General features: G+C 52.3%; 1 protein-coding gene across 1 annotated transcript in view; it reads right to left on the reverse strand.

The window, feature by feature from the left end:
* Window positions 1–17,207, reverse strand: part of ANTXRL (ANTXR like) — a 70,652-nt gene that overhangs the window by 19,248 nt on the left and 34,197 nt on the right. Inside the window, exons 10-17 of the mRNA XM_074999893.1 lie at window positions 16,471–16,569; window positions 15,624–15,693; window positions 14,219–14,297; window positions 8,864–8,959; window positions 7,226–7,264; window positions 5,106–5,204; window positions 3,513–3,680; window positions 2,167–2,247 (exon numbers count right to left, since the gene is read on the reverse strand). Coding sequence (XP_074855994.1) covers window positions 2,167–2,247; window positions 3,513–3,680; window positions 5,106–5,204; window positions 7,226–7,264; window positions 8,864–8,959; window positions 14,219–14,297; window positions 15,624–15,693; window positions 16,471–16,569 — 731 coding nt within the window. The remainder of the gene's footprint in view (window positions 1–2,166; window positions 2,248–3,512; window positions 3,681–5,105; window positions 5,205–7,225; window positions 7,265–8,863; window positions 8,960–14,218; window positions 14,298–15,623; window positions 15,694–16,470; window positions 16,570–17,207) is intronic.

Consider the following 17,207-nt stretch of genomic DNA (forward strand, 5'->3'; position numbering starts at 1 on the left):
GCTCAGGGTTTTCAAGCATTTTTCTGCCACCAGGAGGGCGAGAAATTTCTTTTCTTTTCTTTTTTTTTTTTTTAAACAAGATTCTCACATAATCACATGACTCCAGGACCTATGGCTTGTAGAAAACCACCAAATATTGCCGGGCTCAGGATACAGCCACTATGCAAAATGTGGGGAGGGAGAGGAAAATGGGGAAAATGTCAAAATACATTTTTATCCCCTTTTTTGGAGGGTGGGGTCAGGAATCTGTCAAAATTCTCGTGCAAAAATTCCACAGTTGGAAATTTCAGACCAGCTCTGACCCCGATGCCTGGTAAGCTCACCCTAAAAGCCAGGGGAGAATGGGAAAAAACACTTCAGCATTGCCAGTGTGTGTGCAGCTTATGGACTGTGCCTTCCTCTACAGCTTGGCTCAGGGGAGGTTAAGCTAATTGTGTCATTCCTTTAGCTTGCAGGGCAGAGGTTTACACAATATGAAAAGTCCTGCAATCTCTTCAGGTCAGGGTCTATATTTCGTAGCAGAGGCACCCCTTTCACCATGGGCTTATAGGAGCCATCAAAATACAAAGAAGTCCTAATAATACTGCTTCCTGCAACACTGGCTCTTGCAATGAAACACAGAGCTGAGATGCAACTTCTGCTGGTGCTTGTTTTTGGAACACAGACCCAGGCCCAGTCATTTTCTATTTCCCTTTCAATAGTCTTCAGCAATAGTTAATTTCACAGCCCATAGAACAGAGATGACCCTTCTTCTTCCACTGAATATAACTCAATAGGATTCTTTCCAGCCTATTTCCCCAGATACACGCTTGATTTTCTAATGTCCCCCCGAACACACAAATCTCTCAGCTCGCTCCATTTGAAATAGCCTCTTTGCTTAGCTCTCTTCCTCCTGCACACAGCGGGGTTGTAGGCAAGTAACTGAGAATCCCTGTTTTGAGTTAGCCCCTTGCATGTTTCCTGACTGCTCGGACAGTGGCAGGACTGTGCTTGGCATGGAGAGAACTGACCCGCAGCGTGAGGAAAAGGTGCAAGATAGGATCCTACTATACAATGTGCCTGCTATCAAAATACAGCTGGGCCTCAATGGTCTATTCAGAAGCCCCAGGCCGTGCTCAAGGAGTAAAGGAGTGGCTCTGTTGCAGCTGGCTAAGGAAATGCCGCCTGGTAAAACCAGCTAAAAGGCAATTTTACAGAGCAGCATTGGAACTGGAGTTTCATTTCTCCATCCCTTGATGGCACAAAGGATGAATGCAGGACAATGGGGATGGATGGGGGAAGGGGCAGCTGAGCAGAGGACCAGCTTTTCAAAGGGGCACAGAGCTCCGGTCACCGCTATTTCGGCAGTGATGACACCTGGAGCGCCAAGCTCCCATCGAACTGCGGCAGCACGGCTCGGCTGCACCACACAGCTGCGTGTGCGTAGAGGGAACCCAACGCTGCAATCTGAGCAGCATTATGGGCTAAATGCCCTAGGACCAGCCCCTTTCACCTTTGGCCCCACCCCTTCAACCTTTGGCTCCACCCCTTCCAGGGCATGGAGCCGGCTCCCCTTCCACCTTGCCGGTGTCTGTCGTCCCCACTGCCCACGTATAGCTTGTGGCACAGAACAGCAGCCCTGCCCTAGAACCCACCGGAAAGGTTATTCACCGGTCCATTGCAGGGAATTTTCCCAGAAAGGTGGGGCCTTGAGCGACTTCTGATTTAATTCTGCTCCTGCCAGGCTAAACCACTTTATGAGCCACCAGTATACCGGATACAGGCCTCCTTAGCTCTTAGTATTATACACAAAACTAGCACACAACAGCTTCTTACCCAGCACCGATGGCAAAGCCCAGCCCTGATTCTCGTGCATCTCAAGAAACAGCCTCACGGAGAAGTAGCACCAGTCAAGAGCATGAATCTGCATCTTCAAATGACACAGCCTCTACCTGCATTTGCTCTCAGGACCGCACCAAGGAGACAGTGATTGACTACTGGGGGCAATACTTTTAAACAGATGCCACAGCAAACATTTTAGCTCATTGTTAAGCCACTGGATTTAGTGATGGATTTTAGCTTGAGGGAAATCCAGAGAGAGGCAAGCTCTCAAGAAGAGGGGGTAAAAAAAGAGCATTACCACCAACAACAAAGAATCAGCATGACAGTGCATTCATGACAGTTTACCTTATCCCCTGGCTGTGGTCTCATAAGAGAAACTTGATCGTAGCCTCGTCGAACCAGAGCCCACAATGCATCCAGTTTGCCCTGGAATCAAAAAAATACGCAACGTGACCAACAATGTTTGACAGAACAATGTGAAATTAAACGACAGTCTACTCACTGGGATATTCCTGGGTGTTTAATCAGTGGAACACAGGCTGGCCTGGAGGCCACTGCTCTTTGTACACTCATTATTATCTGTCTGTGTATTTATAGCACACCCATCGCTGAAATATCGAGCGCCTAGGGGAACCAGCCGTTGTACACAATGGAACAAATGCAGCCGACTGGAGTTACATCAAGGATGCGTCTGGCTTAATCTGAACAATTCACATAGACCAGCAAGTGCAGTGAGGTGAACGTGGTTAGACAGCATTAAGAAAAGATCTGACAAAGAATCAAAGACTCTTGGGTAAGTCTAATGATGAGTGAGCCCATAAAAGACAGAAGAGCAGAGCTGGCATAGAGAAGTATCCAAAAGATGGGCGGCTTATTTAATCTTCAAACCACTTTGAAATTCACTGGCCCCTCCAGTCGAGGATTTCAGCATTTGACACGGACATCAATGATCCAGCCCTTGAGTTAAAGGCGCAATATCCTCAACAGCACCAGCTGAGACTGGTTAAGATTTTAAAATTATTTTGAAACCTCGAGATGCGAACGGGAATCTGACTCCCACTGATTTCAACAGTGCTTTTGAAAAGCCCTCTAGGTATCTTTCTGCACCGCTGAGGGCTTGAAGACCTTCAAGAATTTGACTCTGATTGGGTGGGCCTAGGTCACACCCTGGTCTTTGGCACAGCCGAGAGGGTAGAAAGCTGAAACCCATGAATCTCAGTTTAGGTTAATAACTACAAGGCTGTCCTTCCCACAGCCCCACCAACTTGGGTTGGGAAGCACTGGGCCCCTTAAAAATGCCGAGAGACTGTCACTCCACTGCACCGCATGGCTTCGGAGGGCTCAGAGAGGGGCCCGGCGCCTTGCCCCAGGCTGTGCAAAGGTCCGACTGCCCCTGGTCTCACCCCTTCTCCCTGAGGCTCTGCCCCACCCAGGATGTGGCATAGCATCCCTCCCACACACCTTGCCCCCAGTCCTGGGATCTCCTGCTAGTGAAAAAAACAGGCAAATGAAGTCACCCTTCGCTGCTTGGTGAGGGGTCTACTCCCAGAAATGGATGCTTGTTTGGGGACACTACCGTAGTTCTCCCACTGTGCTGCCAGCCAGGAGAAATACCATGCTACGGAACCAGCATATGGCACTAGTCATGCCATAAACGACCCATGTTTAAAGCCAACAGGCAGATGCGTTACCTTGATTGGAGTGTACCATTTCCTCTGGGACGGTGGCCTCCTCACGTTGTGTTTCTTCGGCTTGGGCTCCCACGGCTCATACTCCTGCTCCGGCAATTTGATGACGGCATTTTTGGGCTTCTCTAACTTGGCCCCTTCCTCTGTCGACCCCTTGTCTCCCCACCTCACCTGGAAGAGCAAATTGTGAATGCAGAAGCTTCAGCCAGCACTGCTGGCATATGTCTTCCTTCGCCACTTCTAGGGTTTATCTAGTTTCTCTCGGTGCCTGTGAAACACGCACCCATTGCTCTTACCTCTGAGAGAATGGAATTCCCTGAACGGAGCATTCCTGTCAGAACAATCCATCATGACATGTGGCCAACTAGTGAGCACGCAGAATCCCCCAATCAATTCCCAACAAGCTCCATCACGAGCAAATGCCAGAAAAATCGGCCCCCCACCCAGTTTCTCAGCTAGCTAGCAAGTTCCTCTCATTTAAATCTCCACTTGGGAAAAGCCTAGGTCATTAGACATGGCTTATCAAGGTTCCGAGCCAAAGATCCCCCACTGAAACAGCCTAGCAGCAATCTGCCAGTATCTAGCTAACGTTCTCGGGTGGTCTCTATCAATTGCCCCGTGCAGAGGGCATTCCAGCCCTCCAGCTCAGAGATGGGACCAACACATCTAGGAATGAGGGAGAGGCTTGAAGGATTCTTTGGAGCAGTGTCTCTCAGATGCAGTTGGCAGCTAGTCCTAGGTCCCTAGAATAGGTTCCTCAGCAAAGGACTCTCCATAGCTGGATTTCTGTTAATAATACATCTCCATTGATATCAGCAATAGAAGACTACATTTTTAAAATCTCAGGGAAAACCTCCTAGCTGTAAGAACAGAATGACAATGGAACAGGCTGACGAGGGAGGTCATGGAAGCTCCTTCCCTGAAGGCTTTCAGAAGGAGGCTGGATAACCATGGAGGGTGTAGACGTAACAAATCTTGCATCTTGGCAAGGGGTAGATTAGCTGTTCCTTGCAGTCCCTTCTAACCCCATAGTTCTTGGGTTCCAGCTGACCACAGTGGGAGATGAGGACACGTATTCAAGTGCAGAATTTGCCTATGCGACTGCTTAGCCACTTAGTTTCAAGAGTCAGGCTCTTCCATGGCAAACTGACAGTGGTTTCAGCATCTGATTGCCAAATCCCAATCCCTTGGGCTAAGGAGCAATCACTTCTATTTAATTTGGCTAATTAGCACTAAACCTTCAGCTGGTATAAACTGGCCGTGATCCACTGAAGTCATAGGGTGAGACCCGTGTACACCAGCTGAGGATCTAATCCAATAAACTGAAACTGTTTGGTCCTTATCCCATTGCTCAGCCTACAAACTTGCACTTGCTAATAATTCCAGACACAATTAACTGCACGATGCAAATGATGGCAGCTGGATGGCTGACTCCTGGGCTGGCAGGTGTGATGAGGTAGATGAGTCCTAATTAAAAAACAGCCTATTCCATCATGCTAACCCTGGGACAAGAATTTTAAAAAAGTGTCTTGCCGTGAGTTTCAATTAAAGGTTGTCACTTTGAACAGTGGTTCAGGAAAGAAAAGCACTTGGTACCTCCATCCTCTTAATTCCGCCAACACCTCTGCCTCCATAATAAGACGCGTCCACGGTTGGCCACTTTTTCTTTGGCAATCCATCTTCATCATCTGACTCCTGCGGGAAAGAAAGAGCTGTAGCTGTTATGTTCATGCAAACAGCATGGGATGTAAACAAGCAACCATCCTACGGCCCTAGCCCTGACTTTCTACAGTTATGCGTTGACAGTCAACAAAAACCTCTTGTCTCCTGCAGCTGCAGTTTTTCCTAGGGAGACCAAAGCTGACTTTGCTTCTCCTCGTCCTTCCAGGCTGCTTTTATATAGGGTCCAATATGCATAAAGCATCAGAAATCACAGTGGGCTTTTAAGAGGTAGGAGGCACAGTAGAGATGAATTGTACATTATCCTGGGCTCGTGGCTCTGTTCCATGGCATATGTCTGACACTTCACCAAATGAAACCCTTTATTAGCTGTGCTTCGGGATCTGTACTTCAAGAACAAGAAAAGAGGCCATCTCCGTGAGCTTGCTAGCATTCACGATGGACTGTTCTTTTCTCGCAGCTGTACCCAGCTCCTCTGTCCTCACTGGTTCATTGCAGCCAGGCTCCCACGGCAATCTTTCAGTTGTGGCACTGGATTTTGTATCTCTGGGGGGTTTGGAGCTAGGGGGTTTGATCTGCCCATTATAAACACTTGAGTTGGGGTTTTTTTGGGAAACCCAAAATGTGAAGGAGTCCAGACCGGGGTTCTACTTCGGAGTCACTGTCCTTTCCTCGTTTCACCTCATTCAGGGCTGGTGGAAGATCCTGTACAGAGCTCCACTGGGATACGTTGCAGGATCCTCAGCTGAGGTAAATTAGTGGAGTTTCATTGCCTTCAATTTACCCCAGCTGAGGAGCACTGAACTGATTTCAGTGGAGCTGGGACAATTTTTATGAGTCTGTCCCCTGCTGCTGGTGTACAGGATGTGTTTGGCAGACATCAGGGCTCCACTGAGCTTCTCCACAGTGCCCCCTCAACACCTCCAGTCCTCCCATTACATTGCCACAGAGCTGCTGCTCAGGACACATCACAGGCTCACACAGACAGTAATGGTGGCCTCTGGCAACCTCAAAATGGCCCCTGTGGTTCCCTCCTGGGAAGACGCCAAGTTCCACCAAGTTAGCAGCCAACTGCAGCCTGCTCGTGTGGGCTGGGCCACTATCTTTACCACAGATTAATGCTGTGTGTGTGCGGAAGGCGTGGCAAGAGGCCGGATGCTTTCCCCCAGCAGAGATCAGGGTCCTACTATGCCAAGCCAGGCACCGCCCTGGGCTAAACAGCTTCTGATGGAAAGGCAGAAAGGGCGAGAGAGGCAGTGACACCTGTAGCCAGGCCCTGAACCTCTGGGTCTTCCAAGTTCTGGCCCAGTGACCTAACGGCATCCACACTGCCTTGTCCCCAATGGCACCGACAGCCGCTGTGGGCCCCAGGGCAAGCTGGGAGGAGGGTCCATGCTCTGGAAGGGTGGGGGGCCAAGGGCAGAAAGGGGAAGGGGTCAAGAGAGACGGGGTGGAGCTGGGGCAGTCAGCCCTCAGGGCTGCCCAGACCACAGCACTGCCCACCCACCTCCCAACTCCCTCACAGGCACGTACAGCTGGAGCAGCACTAACGTAGCATTTCAAAGGGACCCAGAGCTCCAGCGGCCACCGCTACCAGTCCCCCGCCGCTGTTGCCCAGCCTGCTCGTCCCTGAAGATGGACTCTAACCTTCACTCCTTCCTCAGGCTGCATTCCCACTGAGAACAACGGCAAACCAGCCCGAGTGAGGACGGCTGTGCCGGGCACAGTGTGTTTGCAGTTCAGGGACCACGGCTTTCTCATTCGTGTGTGGCATGGGAGAGAAGCAAATAAAATATTTGTTGGACCGAAACAGCAATTCTGTCTGTGTTTTGCTGGTGTTAGGGGGTTACGCAGGTACTTTTCCACAGAGGAAAAGCACAGCTAGGGACCTGAAGATACACATAACCCTGTCCTGGTTCTGGAGACTTCCTCTCTCAGCCACAAGTCATAGGGACCCTCCCCAAGTCCTTAGCCAGTGTGCTACATTGCAGTGGCTACCAACAACACTATCACGGTTTGAAAAATAACATACTTACAGGCTCTGGGGGTGGTGGCGGAGGAGGTTCCTTGATAACCTAGGGAAAGATTTGGAGTTAAAGTGTATATTACATCCCTCCCTGCCACTGCCTGTGCCCTCTGGGGGCTGCCCCCCTCGACTCACATTGCAGGCTGACTGAGAACGATTTGATTTTCATCACTACATGCCGGCAAACGTCTATTTCACTGCACAATGGTGAAAAAAACATCTCCCTTCACGATCACTGAAATCCAGCCCAAGAACTGTCGGCCCCCAGCTGTGAAGTTTTCCACAACCGTGAAAAGTTTAATGGATGAAGAGAAAAACTTAAAAATAAACCTGGATATCCCTCGACATTATGAAAAAATTAAAAACGACATTTGCCACGTCTATTGTCGGTGAGTGCCCGTTTGTGTATGTCGGGCTCTCTCCACTAGTAGTTATGCCACAGCACACAGCAGGCAGGGCTGGTTCCCTGGCAAGTGCCCCTCAGCATCACTGAACAGATCAGCTGGCAGGAGACAGTGGGCACCCTTCATTTGGGACCTGGCTGGCATGCAGTGCGGTATGTGTGATCTCCACCAGCTGGAAGCATGTCAGGCTCAGTAACGGGCTGGTGTCAATGCATAGGTCTGGTTGGGGGTAGCTCAGTTCACTGGCAGGCGGGAGATCTGAGCTACCCCCAACCAGTCCTATGCATGGAGACCGGCCCGTTACTGAGCCTGACATGAGTCTCGCTTGCCCCGGGACAGCAGTCAGGAACAACACGGAAACTAACAGCGTCACACTGGCGTCAAACTGGCATGGGTGAGTCACCAATTCATGTACACCAGATCGCATCAACCACAAAACAGACTCAGATTGTGTGTTCCAATTTCCCTTCTTTACAGGAGTCATTTGAGCCCCAAACGACTGCCCAACGCTAACCTGCAAGTTGAAATTTCCATCGTGGGAAAACCGTAAAACTGCTTTTCTTATTACAGGAGCAGCACGCACATACCCATCCTCACTGTACCTAGCGCTTCCTGCCCCTCCATCTGAAAGCATGCAACCAGGGAAACCACTGTCTTTACCCCCATTTTACACAGATGGGAAATGGAGGCACAGAGAGAGGAGGTGACTTACCCAAGCCCGTCTGGAGAGCCCAAAATGAAATTCACACCACCTGGGCCCTAACCCTGACTTGCACTCTGGTGAACTGACCAGGCTGCCTCACGAAGGATTCAGCAAAGTTTTTAATGTGCTTCACTTCCAGCACATACTTAAATCCCCTGAAGTGTATGGACAAGGCACAGGCGTCCAGGTTGAATCTCTCTAATCAACCCAGAACACTGAGAGCCAGGACCGGTGATTGGAAATAAACTTCATGGGACCACAGGAAACTTGGCCATACCCCTGGAAAAGGGGTCATCTGGCTCTCTGAAGTCATGCACGATTACAGGTGTTGTCGGACGAGAGTTCTGGATTAGAGAAGTTCAAGCTGTACGTACTTGGCTGAATCGAGGCCTTACGGATAGGTCAGTTTCTATCCAGAGATGAAGAAGATTCCCATCTGCTCCTCTCGCTGACGACCGAGGATCTCCTCAAGCATTTAGCACCAGCTTGGGGGGCAGAGAGCGGAGGAAGCTCAGCCAGGCAGATCAAACTCCATACTCACCACCGTGCAGCACAATGGCCAGAACCACCACAGCAGTGCCAAAAGCAGCAACAGGAACAGAATTAAGAGTGCAATGAACAGGATCGTCCCACTGAGCTGCAAACAAGACAGTTATTTCCAGGTTATCTTTGTACGCCACAGGCTCGGCAGGCGACCCGCAGGCTGCGCTGTTAGACCCGGGTAAGGGGAGCCGGTTTGCATCTCCACAGGTTTTAATCAAATTACACAAAGACTAGAGAAGTAATCATTATTGTCACTGGGGCTGTGTTCTACACTTAGGGACAGGAGTTATTATTTCAAGCCCTGATACAGCTGCGTATCTCCGTTCAGCAAGGACATTCATGCACCCGCTTGTCTCTCATTGGCTTCAGTGGGATTCAAGCAGGTGGCTAGGTGCTTTGCTGAATTGGGACGGAAGGACCGGATCCCGAACACAACGTTCCCCAGCAGCTCTGGTGGTGGATTGTGCCTGTTTCAGACAGCAGGGTCCTGCTGGGGAGACTCGGGCATGCAGCCAGAGGGTCTTCTGATCCCCCTTTCTGGGCTAATGGGTCATTTTGCTGGAAAGCTCACGGGTAAAGCCCGGAGCGGATGCAAAGTTGATGCAGTTTGTACTTCCCTGTCCGGCACTCTTGGGACCTAGGGATTTGCTGGATGGGGAGGTCAGGCTGGCTGCCGGGGGGCTGGGAACACTGCTGCAGGGTTCCCCCCCATCTAGCAGGGGTTCCCACTACTGCGGGGCTACCATCAGGGCTCCGCTCACCAGCTGGCTCCATGCTGTGAGAACTCCAGTGCTCCCCCAGCCCCACCCGAGGTCCCTGTGGCTATGGGGCTGGTGGGGCTCCCCGTCCCTGGCAGGGGTCCTTGGGGCTGCTGGCTGGGCTCACACAGTCCAGCTCACCCACACCACAGAGCTCCTGGTGGGGCTCCCAACTGGGGCTGGGTTCTTCAGAGTGGGGCTCCCCAACCCTAGCCAGGCTCTTGGTAGTGGGGCTCCCTGAGCTGGCTCTCTGCTCTGGGGCTATCTCTGGGGGTACCCAGAAAGGGCTGCCAGTGGGGCTCCCTGCCACCAGCTGGGCTCCACTGTGCCCCACACAGCTGGAGATCTCTGGTCCAGGTGCCCTCTTATCCAGCAACATCCACTGTCCAGCCGGACGAGGGATGCTGCTGGATGAGTTTCAACCTGTATTTGCATCTGCAAAATAGATCCGTGAACCTCCACACACACAGGCCGGGATGCAGATACCTGTGGATAGAGAGTGGGTGTCTGCAAATCTGCAGGGTTCTTGATACAGTATTTGTATCCACACCCTCATCCGTAACTGCCAAAATGAGCTGTGGCCACCTGCAGATACAGTCGATTGCTGCGAATCTCCTGGTGCAATACGTTAGCAGCAGCTGAGATGTCCAACTCCTTTCCATGGTAGTCTTTGGAACAAGACCTTTCCTTGTATTCTGTCTGCTTGCAGGTGCACATCAGATTCCAACCTGGCAGGTGTTTAGTGCCACATTCAAGGGCTCAGCACCCACAAGTGGGGCCGTGATTTTAAAAGGGCCGGCACCCCCCAGCCGCCCACGGAACCTCCTGGGACCAGCAGACATGTCTTCGGTGTCTCTCGGAGCCCAGCTCTTTGGACCGTCAGTTCTGGGCCCTTCGGACACGTCTGACCTTTGTGGATTAATCGGGAAGGTCTTGCAAACCAGTCACTACCTGCATCCCTCTGCAGACCTGCTGTAACCAGTCACTCTCCCCAGGCCTACCAGTGGGGGTGCAGGGGGGCAAAGGGAACAACTGCCCTGGTGCCTGTGGGGCACCAAAGGGGCCTGGTGCTCCCGGCTGCTGCCACAGCTACTGTGACAATAGCTGCAGCTCTGGGCCTTTTAAATTGCCTTTGGAGCCCAGCACTGTGCTGAATGGCTGGCTGGGAGAAGCCAGCACTAGCCCCCCACCTTCCACTTAAGGCCCGCCCCTTCCACCTGAGGCCACGCCCCTTCTACCTGAGGCCCTGCCCTTCCACCTGAGACCCCGCCCTTCCACCTGAGGCCTCACCTCTTCCAGGAACATGGAGCCAGCCCACCCCACCTTGTCCAAGGGCCCAGAAATTCTGTCGGCCCTTCTGTCTTTCCCGAAGTGACACCTCACCCTGCTGCCCAAGACAACCTCTTCAAAGAACAAAGACCCTTTCGACCAAAAATAACCTTTGCTATGGGGTGGAGTGGTGCATGCTGGGATCTGTATTGCCCTGGGCTGCATGAGGCTGCCTGGTGCTGAGAAGAGCTCGCAGTACAATTTTTAGCTCTGCTGCCCTACTGATCCCCTCATCCGTGCTTAGGGAAACCTTCTGAAAGTCGTAGCACACCAGTGTTTGTGCTGGATGATCTCAGTGTGCTAAGGGCAGAAGGGCCAGCCAGATGAAGATGGAAAACCTGGAAGTGCAATGGCAGAGTGACTAGGAGCAAATGAGATAAGATTAAATGAGATAAAACAGGCTGGAGGAAGAGGAGCTGGAGAGATTTTGAAAGGTTGGAGAAGAGACTGTGAGCAGATAGGGTAAGGTTTGGTGAGCACGGACTGGGATGGGACGAATGGAAGAGGAACCAGACCCACGGCAGGTGTGCTGAATGCTGAAATCCATGAGACTTACCTCGTTAAAACTGAAACACACGTGCTGAGAAAGGACCCCTCCCATCTGTCACACCCTCGTACTGTGGGCTTCACTTCTTGAAGGTCTCACTGGCTTTCCCAGCCATCGAGACCAGAAGTGAACATCAACCACGACTCATGATGGTTGTAGAAACCCCGGGCCAGCTCCTGAAGCTGTGGCCCAGATTTTGCTCCTTGCTAAGGCTAATTCCCAGGGGTGCCTGTTCAGCCATGTAAAACCTGAGCATGGAAATGAGGGTTCACCCTATGCTGTCTGCAGGCTGGGCCCAGCACACACAGTACTTCTGCCGCTGGCAGACGCAGCCTGCTCTTCCCAAGAGAGGCGAGCTCCTTGCCAAGCACCCTTTGTCCCCAGGAGTCAGGACTTCCCCAGACTCAGGGCTCATGTGAAACGCTGATGCTCTGGCCAGCAGGGCACGAGAGCGTAAAATGCCCCCTTTAGAGGATCACACCTCCACGGCACTGCAGGGAGACGCGACTTTCAAAGGAAAGGGGCAAACCTCACGCGGCCGAGTGGAAAGGCGAGCAGGGGCTCGCATGGGAGTTGGGAAACCTCTGGAGGAGAGGGGAAGAAAAGACACTTACTGTACAGGAAAGGACAGAGGAGCCAGCTGAAACCGAGGGCCGAGGAGGCCAGCTTGCTGCTGCGTACAGCAAAGGAAACGGGACAGAAAGAAAGCAGAAGGAGCCTCTAAAACGAGAAAGAAAGAGCTGGAGTCTTGTGATTCTGCACAACGTGTTTGCCAAGAATGGGCCAGACCCTCAGCGGGTGCGATGGGATTCCAGCTGAGTTGCGCATCAGCTGAGAATCAGGCCCTGGCCTTGCCTGTTTCTAAGCTGCCAGTGACTGGGAGTGCTGGTGAGAAGAGCCAGACTGACAGCCGGGGAGATTGCAGTGCTCTCTTTATCCCCCGGCGACGGCAATGCAGCCTGGCAGAGCTCTGCCCTGCAGGGATTCCCGCCAAGGCTAGGAGCTCAATCTCCATTAGAAGCATCAGTAACCAAATGCACAGTGAGTTGAAACCCACAGCCCGGGCCTACCACAGCAAAAGGTGTTGCTGCTGCAGCCGAGACGGTTCCGAAAGGGGCGGAGGTGTAAAACCCAGTGCCGGCTGCGTGTAAAATCCCCACCACGGCGTAATCCTCACAGCCTTTGGAGGAGGCTGGGGAATCACGAATGTCTCTGCTGAGTTCCAGGGGACGAAATGCTGCGACTGCCATGGCTCTGGGACCAAACTCCCCAGCTCGCTTGCTGAAGAAGTCAGCCGTCTCCATCACCTGTTCCTTCCCTGGCCTCCGAAGGGGCCCGGTGCAGGACTACCAGGGGAGGTGACAGCTTTGCCACATGGCCTAGAACCATCTACCCCAGGGATGAGCAACCACAAATAGTGGGGTGGGCTGCAGGAGTGGTTCTCCTTCACCTCAGTGGGCTGCAGCAGCCCACACCCCACTGGGGCTCCACTTGTGGTCCGCCCGCCCCCATGCACCTCTCATGGACTGGGGCACTGGAGCCCCACACTTATCTGCTCTGCTCCCCAGCACTTTTGGAGCAGGTAAATCGCCCGCTTCGTGCTCTGGCCCCACTCTGATCCCTCCCTCCCAGGGCTGGAACACTGCGAACAGCTGATTCACGGCATTCTGGCTCTGGGAGAGCAGGGGAGGAGTGGAGACGGAGCCTGAATCAGGTGACTTTCCACCCCCCTGAATGCGCTGGTAGGGAGGGGAAGGTGTAGGAAGTGTGGGGCTCCAGTGCCCCCTGCGGGAGGGGGCAGCTGGAGATCCACAGGCGGCCACACACAGGCCACAGGTTGCCCGCCCCAATCTACCCGCTCTGCCAGTGATCAGGCAGCACCGATGCCGACCAGAACTAAGCTCAGCAGGACACCCACCACCTTCGTGTAAAACCTGTTGGTATCCAGTTATTACGGCAAACCTCCTGTCACTTCAGTTCCTGGGTCCAGATCCTCAGCTGGCGTAAAGCGAGGTAGCTCTCCCGGCTCTCGGCTGATTTACGCCAGCTGGAGATGCGGCCTGCTCTTCCCTCTGTGGTGCTGTGGGCCGATCACTCGCCACTGTTGGCTTCTGAGCTTGGGTTCTGGGCCGGCTTCTAAAAATCAATCTGTGCTAAGAGGTCATTTGGGGCTGGTGACGCCTGTCCTGCTCCCCGATGGCGCGTAGCTATGGAGAATCCTCATATCCCAGCCATGTCTCTCCCCCGTCTCCCATCAGCAGTGGGGCAGAAAGCTCTCTCTGGGCTGAGTGAGAGAACCACCCATCAGAGGAAAGCTCGGCCCAGCACTTTGGGCTTCTGTCCCTTTATAGGCCTTCCCATGCATGCCAGGCAGGCCACCGCTCACCCATTCCAGTGGCAAACACCCCCCTCCAGCAAGCAGGACCAAAACAGGGGAAACGACAATAAACAGTGGTGAACTGCCAATAGTTTCTGGGAGCCTGGCTTGCCCCGGAGTCCTCGGTCCCTTGGGCTGCTCCCAGCCCAGGCCTGACATCTGCGGTTCTCTCTCCTGTGGTGGTGGAGGACATTCTCGCATGTACTTATCACGGAAATCAGTCGCAAGCTACACACTGGTCGCAATCACTAATGACCTCCTCTGGGCATGCACCAGCTGCTGCTGGGCTCCGCTCTGCAGTCGCGATAAGCAGCCCTTACTTCTCCAGGTGCCTGTACTTACACACTGTGTGCTGGTGATGCTGACGGAGCTGGAGATGAACGTGAGCCCACTGTTCATGCTGACTTGGAGAAAAACCACCCTAAAGCACAGAGAGATGCATTTAGTGTTAGTGTCATCTTTAGATCCCACATCCCCCTTTTCCTGGCCCCCAGCTCCTGAGCACGGTTCTGTCACTGCAGGTGGTCACCTGCACCTGGCTGTTTGTGTGCCCAACATTTTCACGTTGGCCAGACGGAGCGGGGACATATGTTCTTTATTAAGCGACTCCCTGGGGGCACAGGGCACTGGTTCAGTGACTCAGAATGCTGTGGCTCCGACATCTGCAATACGGCCTGTGCTAGAAGGGGAGCCCACCGGTTTAAAGTACAGTAGGGTATAGCGTGGGGTCACCATGTGCTCTCCATTTCACGGGGGAGAACCTGAGCTATACCACTGACATTTCCACTTGATCTACACCAGGGTAGCTGTGAGCAGGGTCTTGCCCCGTGAAAGCAAACCCTTCATTTCGTCACAAGGTTAGCAACAGGACCGTCCTTAGGCTATGTGGGGCCCTGCGCAATTCAGGTTGAACCACTCTAATCCAGCACCCTGGGGACCTGACCGATTCCGGAGGGGAGAATTTGCCAGATGACGGGAGGTCAATGCTGTCCAGCACATTACCAACACTTCCGCTGCTCACTGCGCACTTAGAAGACATTTAGAGGTAAATTACGGGTAAGTAACAGCACAGAACAGTCACAGCCAGAACTTGTGGGTGGAAACAAACTTTATGGGACCAGAGGAAACTTGGCCACACCCACGATAAGCGGCCGTCCGGCTAACTAAAATCATGCCCGATTACAGAGTCTGCTGGACTAGAGAGTTCCAGATTAGAGAGATTCAACCTGTACTAATAAACTGGCGCCCCGCGCCCAGTGGCAGCCAGGAGGGGAGAGACGGACACAATTTTATAGAGATGCGATTTTAAAATCTTCAGCGACACACTAATGAATAATTTTAAAACAAATTTTAAACTAAGGTCCTGTAGAAAATTCAGAAACTGACAGGGGTCGGCAAATGCCTGTTAAATGGCTTCATTATCACTTGAATGGCTCTTTCCTGGATTCTGCTAACAGCTCTCGTGGGCTTCTTCTGCTTTTACATTAACTAAATCCTCTCCAGAGGCAGCTGAGCCACAGAGCAGTGATAGGAAGAGGCCAATGGGTGGACATTAAGACCCAGTGGTGCCCCAAATCTTCCGGTGCCCCACCCAGCTGCGTAGTCTGTAATCTGCGTATGGGTAAGAACGGCCCTGCCAATAAATACTCTGAAAAGTTGCATGTGTCTGAACTCCTTGCTGAGTCTTTCATTGACTCCTCCGCCAATGCCCCCTCTCCCTCAGCCCAGGCTGCAGAGCCATACTCACTTTCCAATATCTTCTATGACTGGCGCAGGGCAAAGCAAATAGGTGTCTTGAACAATAGTTGGCTTTTCATCTAAAAGGAAATGAGACAAGCTGCAATGGATGGAAAGGGCAGCATCTCCTGAACGGGCCAACCCAGAGGGAAGCTGCAGATGCAGGATCAGGTCCAGAGAGGACATGTCACAGCTGTGATATCAACCGGCTCAAAATATCCCAAAGATACCTTCAGGATGGGTCCCCCTAATGCTTAGTTTGGTGCCCCTTGTAAGTGCTCTTGCAGTTGGGTTGGATACCAGAGGGACGAGGGAGGTGAAGGTCACATCTTTTAGTGGACAATCCCTTGATTGTTTCTCTCGCCAACAGAAGTTGGTCTAATCAAAGATGTGGCCTCACCCACTGTGTCTGCGTTCCCGCCAAGCTAAGAGCTTGGCCACAACAGATTCCAGTGCTGCCCAGCTGATGAGCAGAGCACCTACAGCTGGCAGCCTGCGTTTCTATTGGTGATGCATATTTGCACGTGTCTCTTTGGCCCATTCGGGCCTTAACCTGTTTGCCGAGACTACACGCCAGAGGCTCACTTTGGCACAGTGTCATGGTGGAGTTTTGTGCTACGGACGCTTTGGACCGACTCATTTCACAGAGTGTCCAAAGAGGCCTCCGACGGCACCAACCCTTGGTCGCCACCTCCTGAGTGGTGAAACTGAGGTGTGTCTGAGCACAGCATTAATCTGTTTCATGAACTAGAGTGGAGGGCAACTTCACACCCCGCCTCCCCGCCCCCGGCACTGGCGTTGAGCTGGATGGGGCCCTTGTGTAATGTCCAGCCTGAAATCACCAGCTGTGATCTTACTGATTGTGATGGTGTCATTAATCTTGAAGCTGCAGAGAACTTGATCGATGTTTCTTGCGTGATAAAAGCCATTGCCTCTCACCACCACTTGAAAGGCTTCTGCAACGGTAAGAAAGACGGAATGAGACCAAACGGACTACCTTTTCCCCTTCCCTCTCAAACCTGGTGTTTCATTCTAATCCCAGGATGACATGGCAGCAGCCGAGTCTCGCTCTTTCGGCATGGCGGAATTCACGCTGAACCAGCTGCTGTAGATGGCTACGTTATTTTGCAGTAATAGCCCAAAACACCACAGGATTGCTAGTGCATACCAGAGATTTATGGGCTGCTGCTGAAGAACAGGGAACAATTTTTTAGTCCCCTACAGAAATTTACTTGTAACATTCTCAACGCTGCGCAAGTTTGGTTTCCGGTTAATTCACGGCTGTGGGGTTTGTTCCTTCTCAGTATTTCAACATCCAAATAATCTGTGAATCCAGACAGGCCCAGATCCTCAGCTGGTGTGGGTTGCGATGGCTCCATTGAAATCTACAGACCTATCCTGATTTACACCAGCTGGGACATCCAAAAGTTAGGCTTTGCTTTTATCTCGAAATAACTTGGTTGTGTGGCTGTAGCCTCACTGATTGGAGAGGGGAGTTTTGCCCTGGTAAAACGTGACATTTCCACCCACACAAGGGCCTACCTGTACAATCACCATGGCTGCATCTACACTGGCCCCTCCCTTTCGAAAGGGA

Source organism: Carettochelys insculpta, chromosome 7 (assembly GCF_033958435.1).
Source record: "Carettochelys insculpta isolate YL-2023 chromosome 7, ASM3395843v1, whole genome shotgun sequence".
Lineage (NCBI taxonomy): Eukaryota > Metazoa > Chordata > Testudines > Carettochelyidae > Carettochelys > Carettochelys insculpta.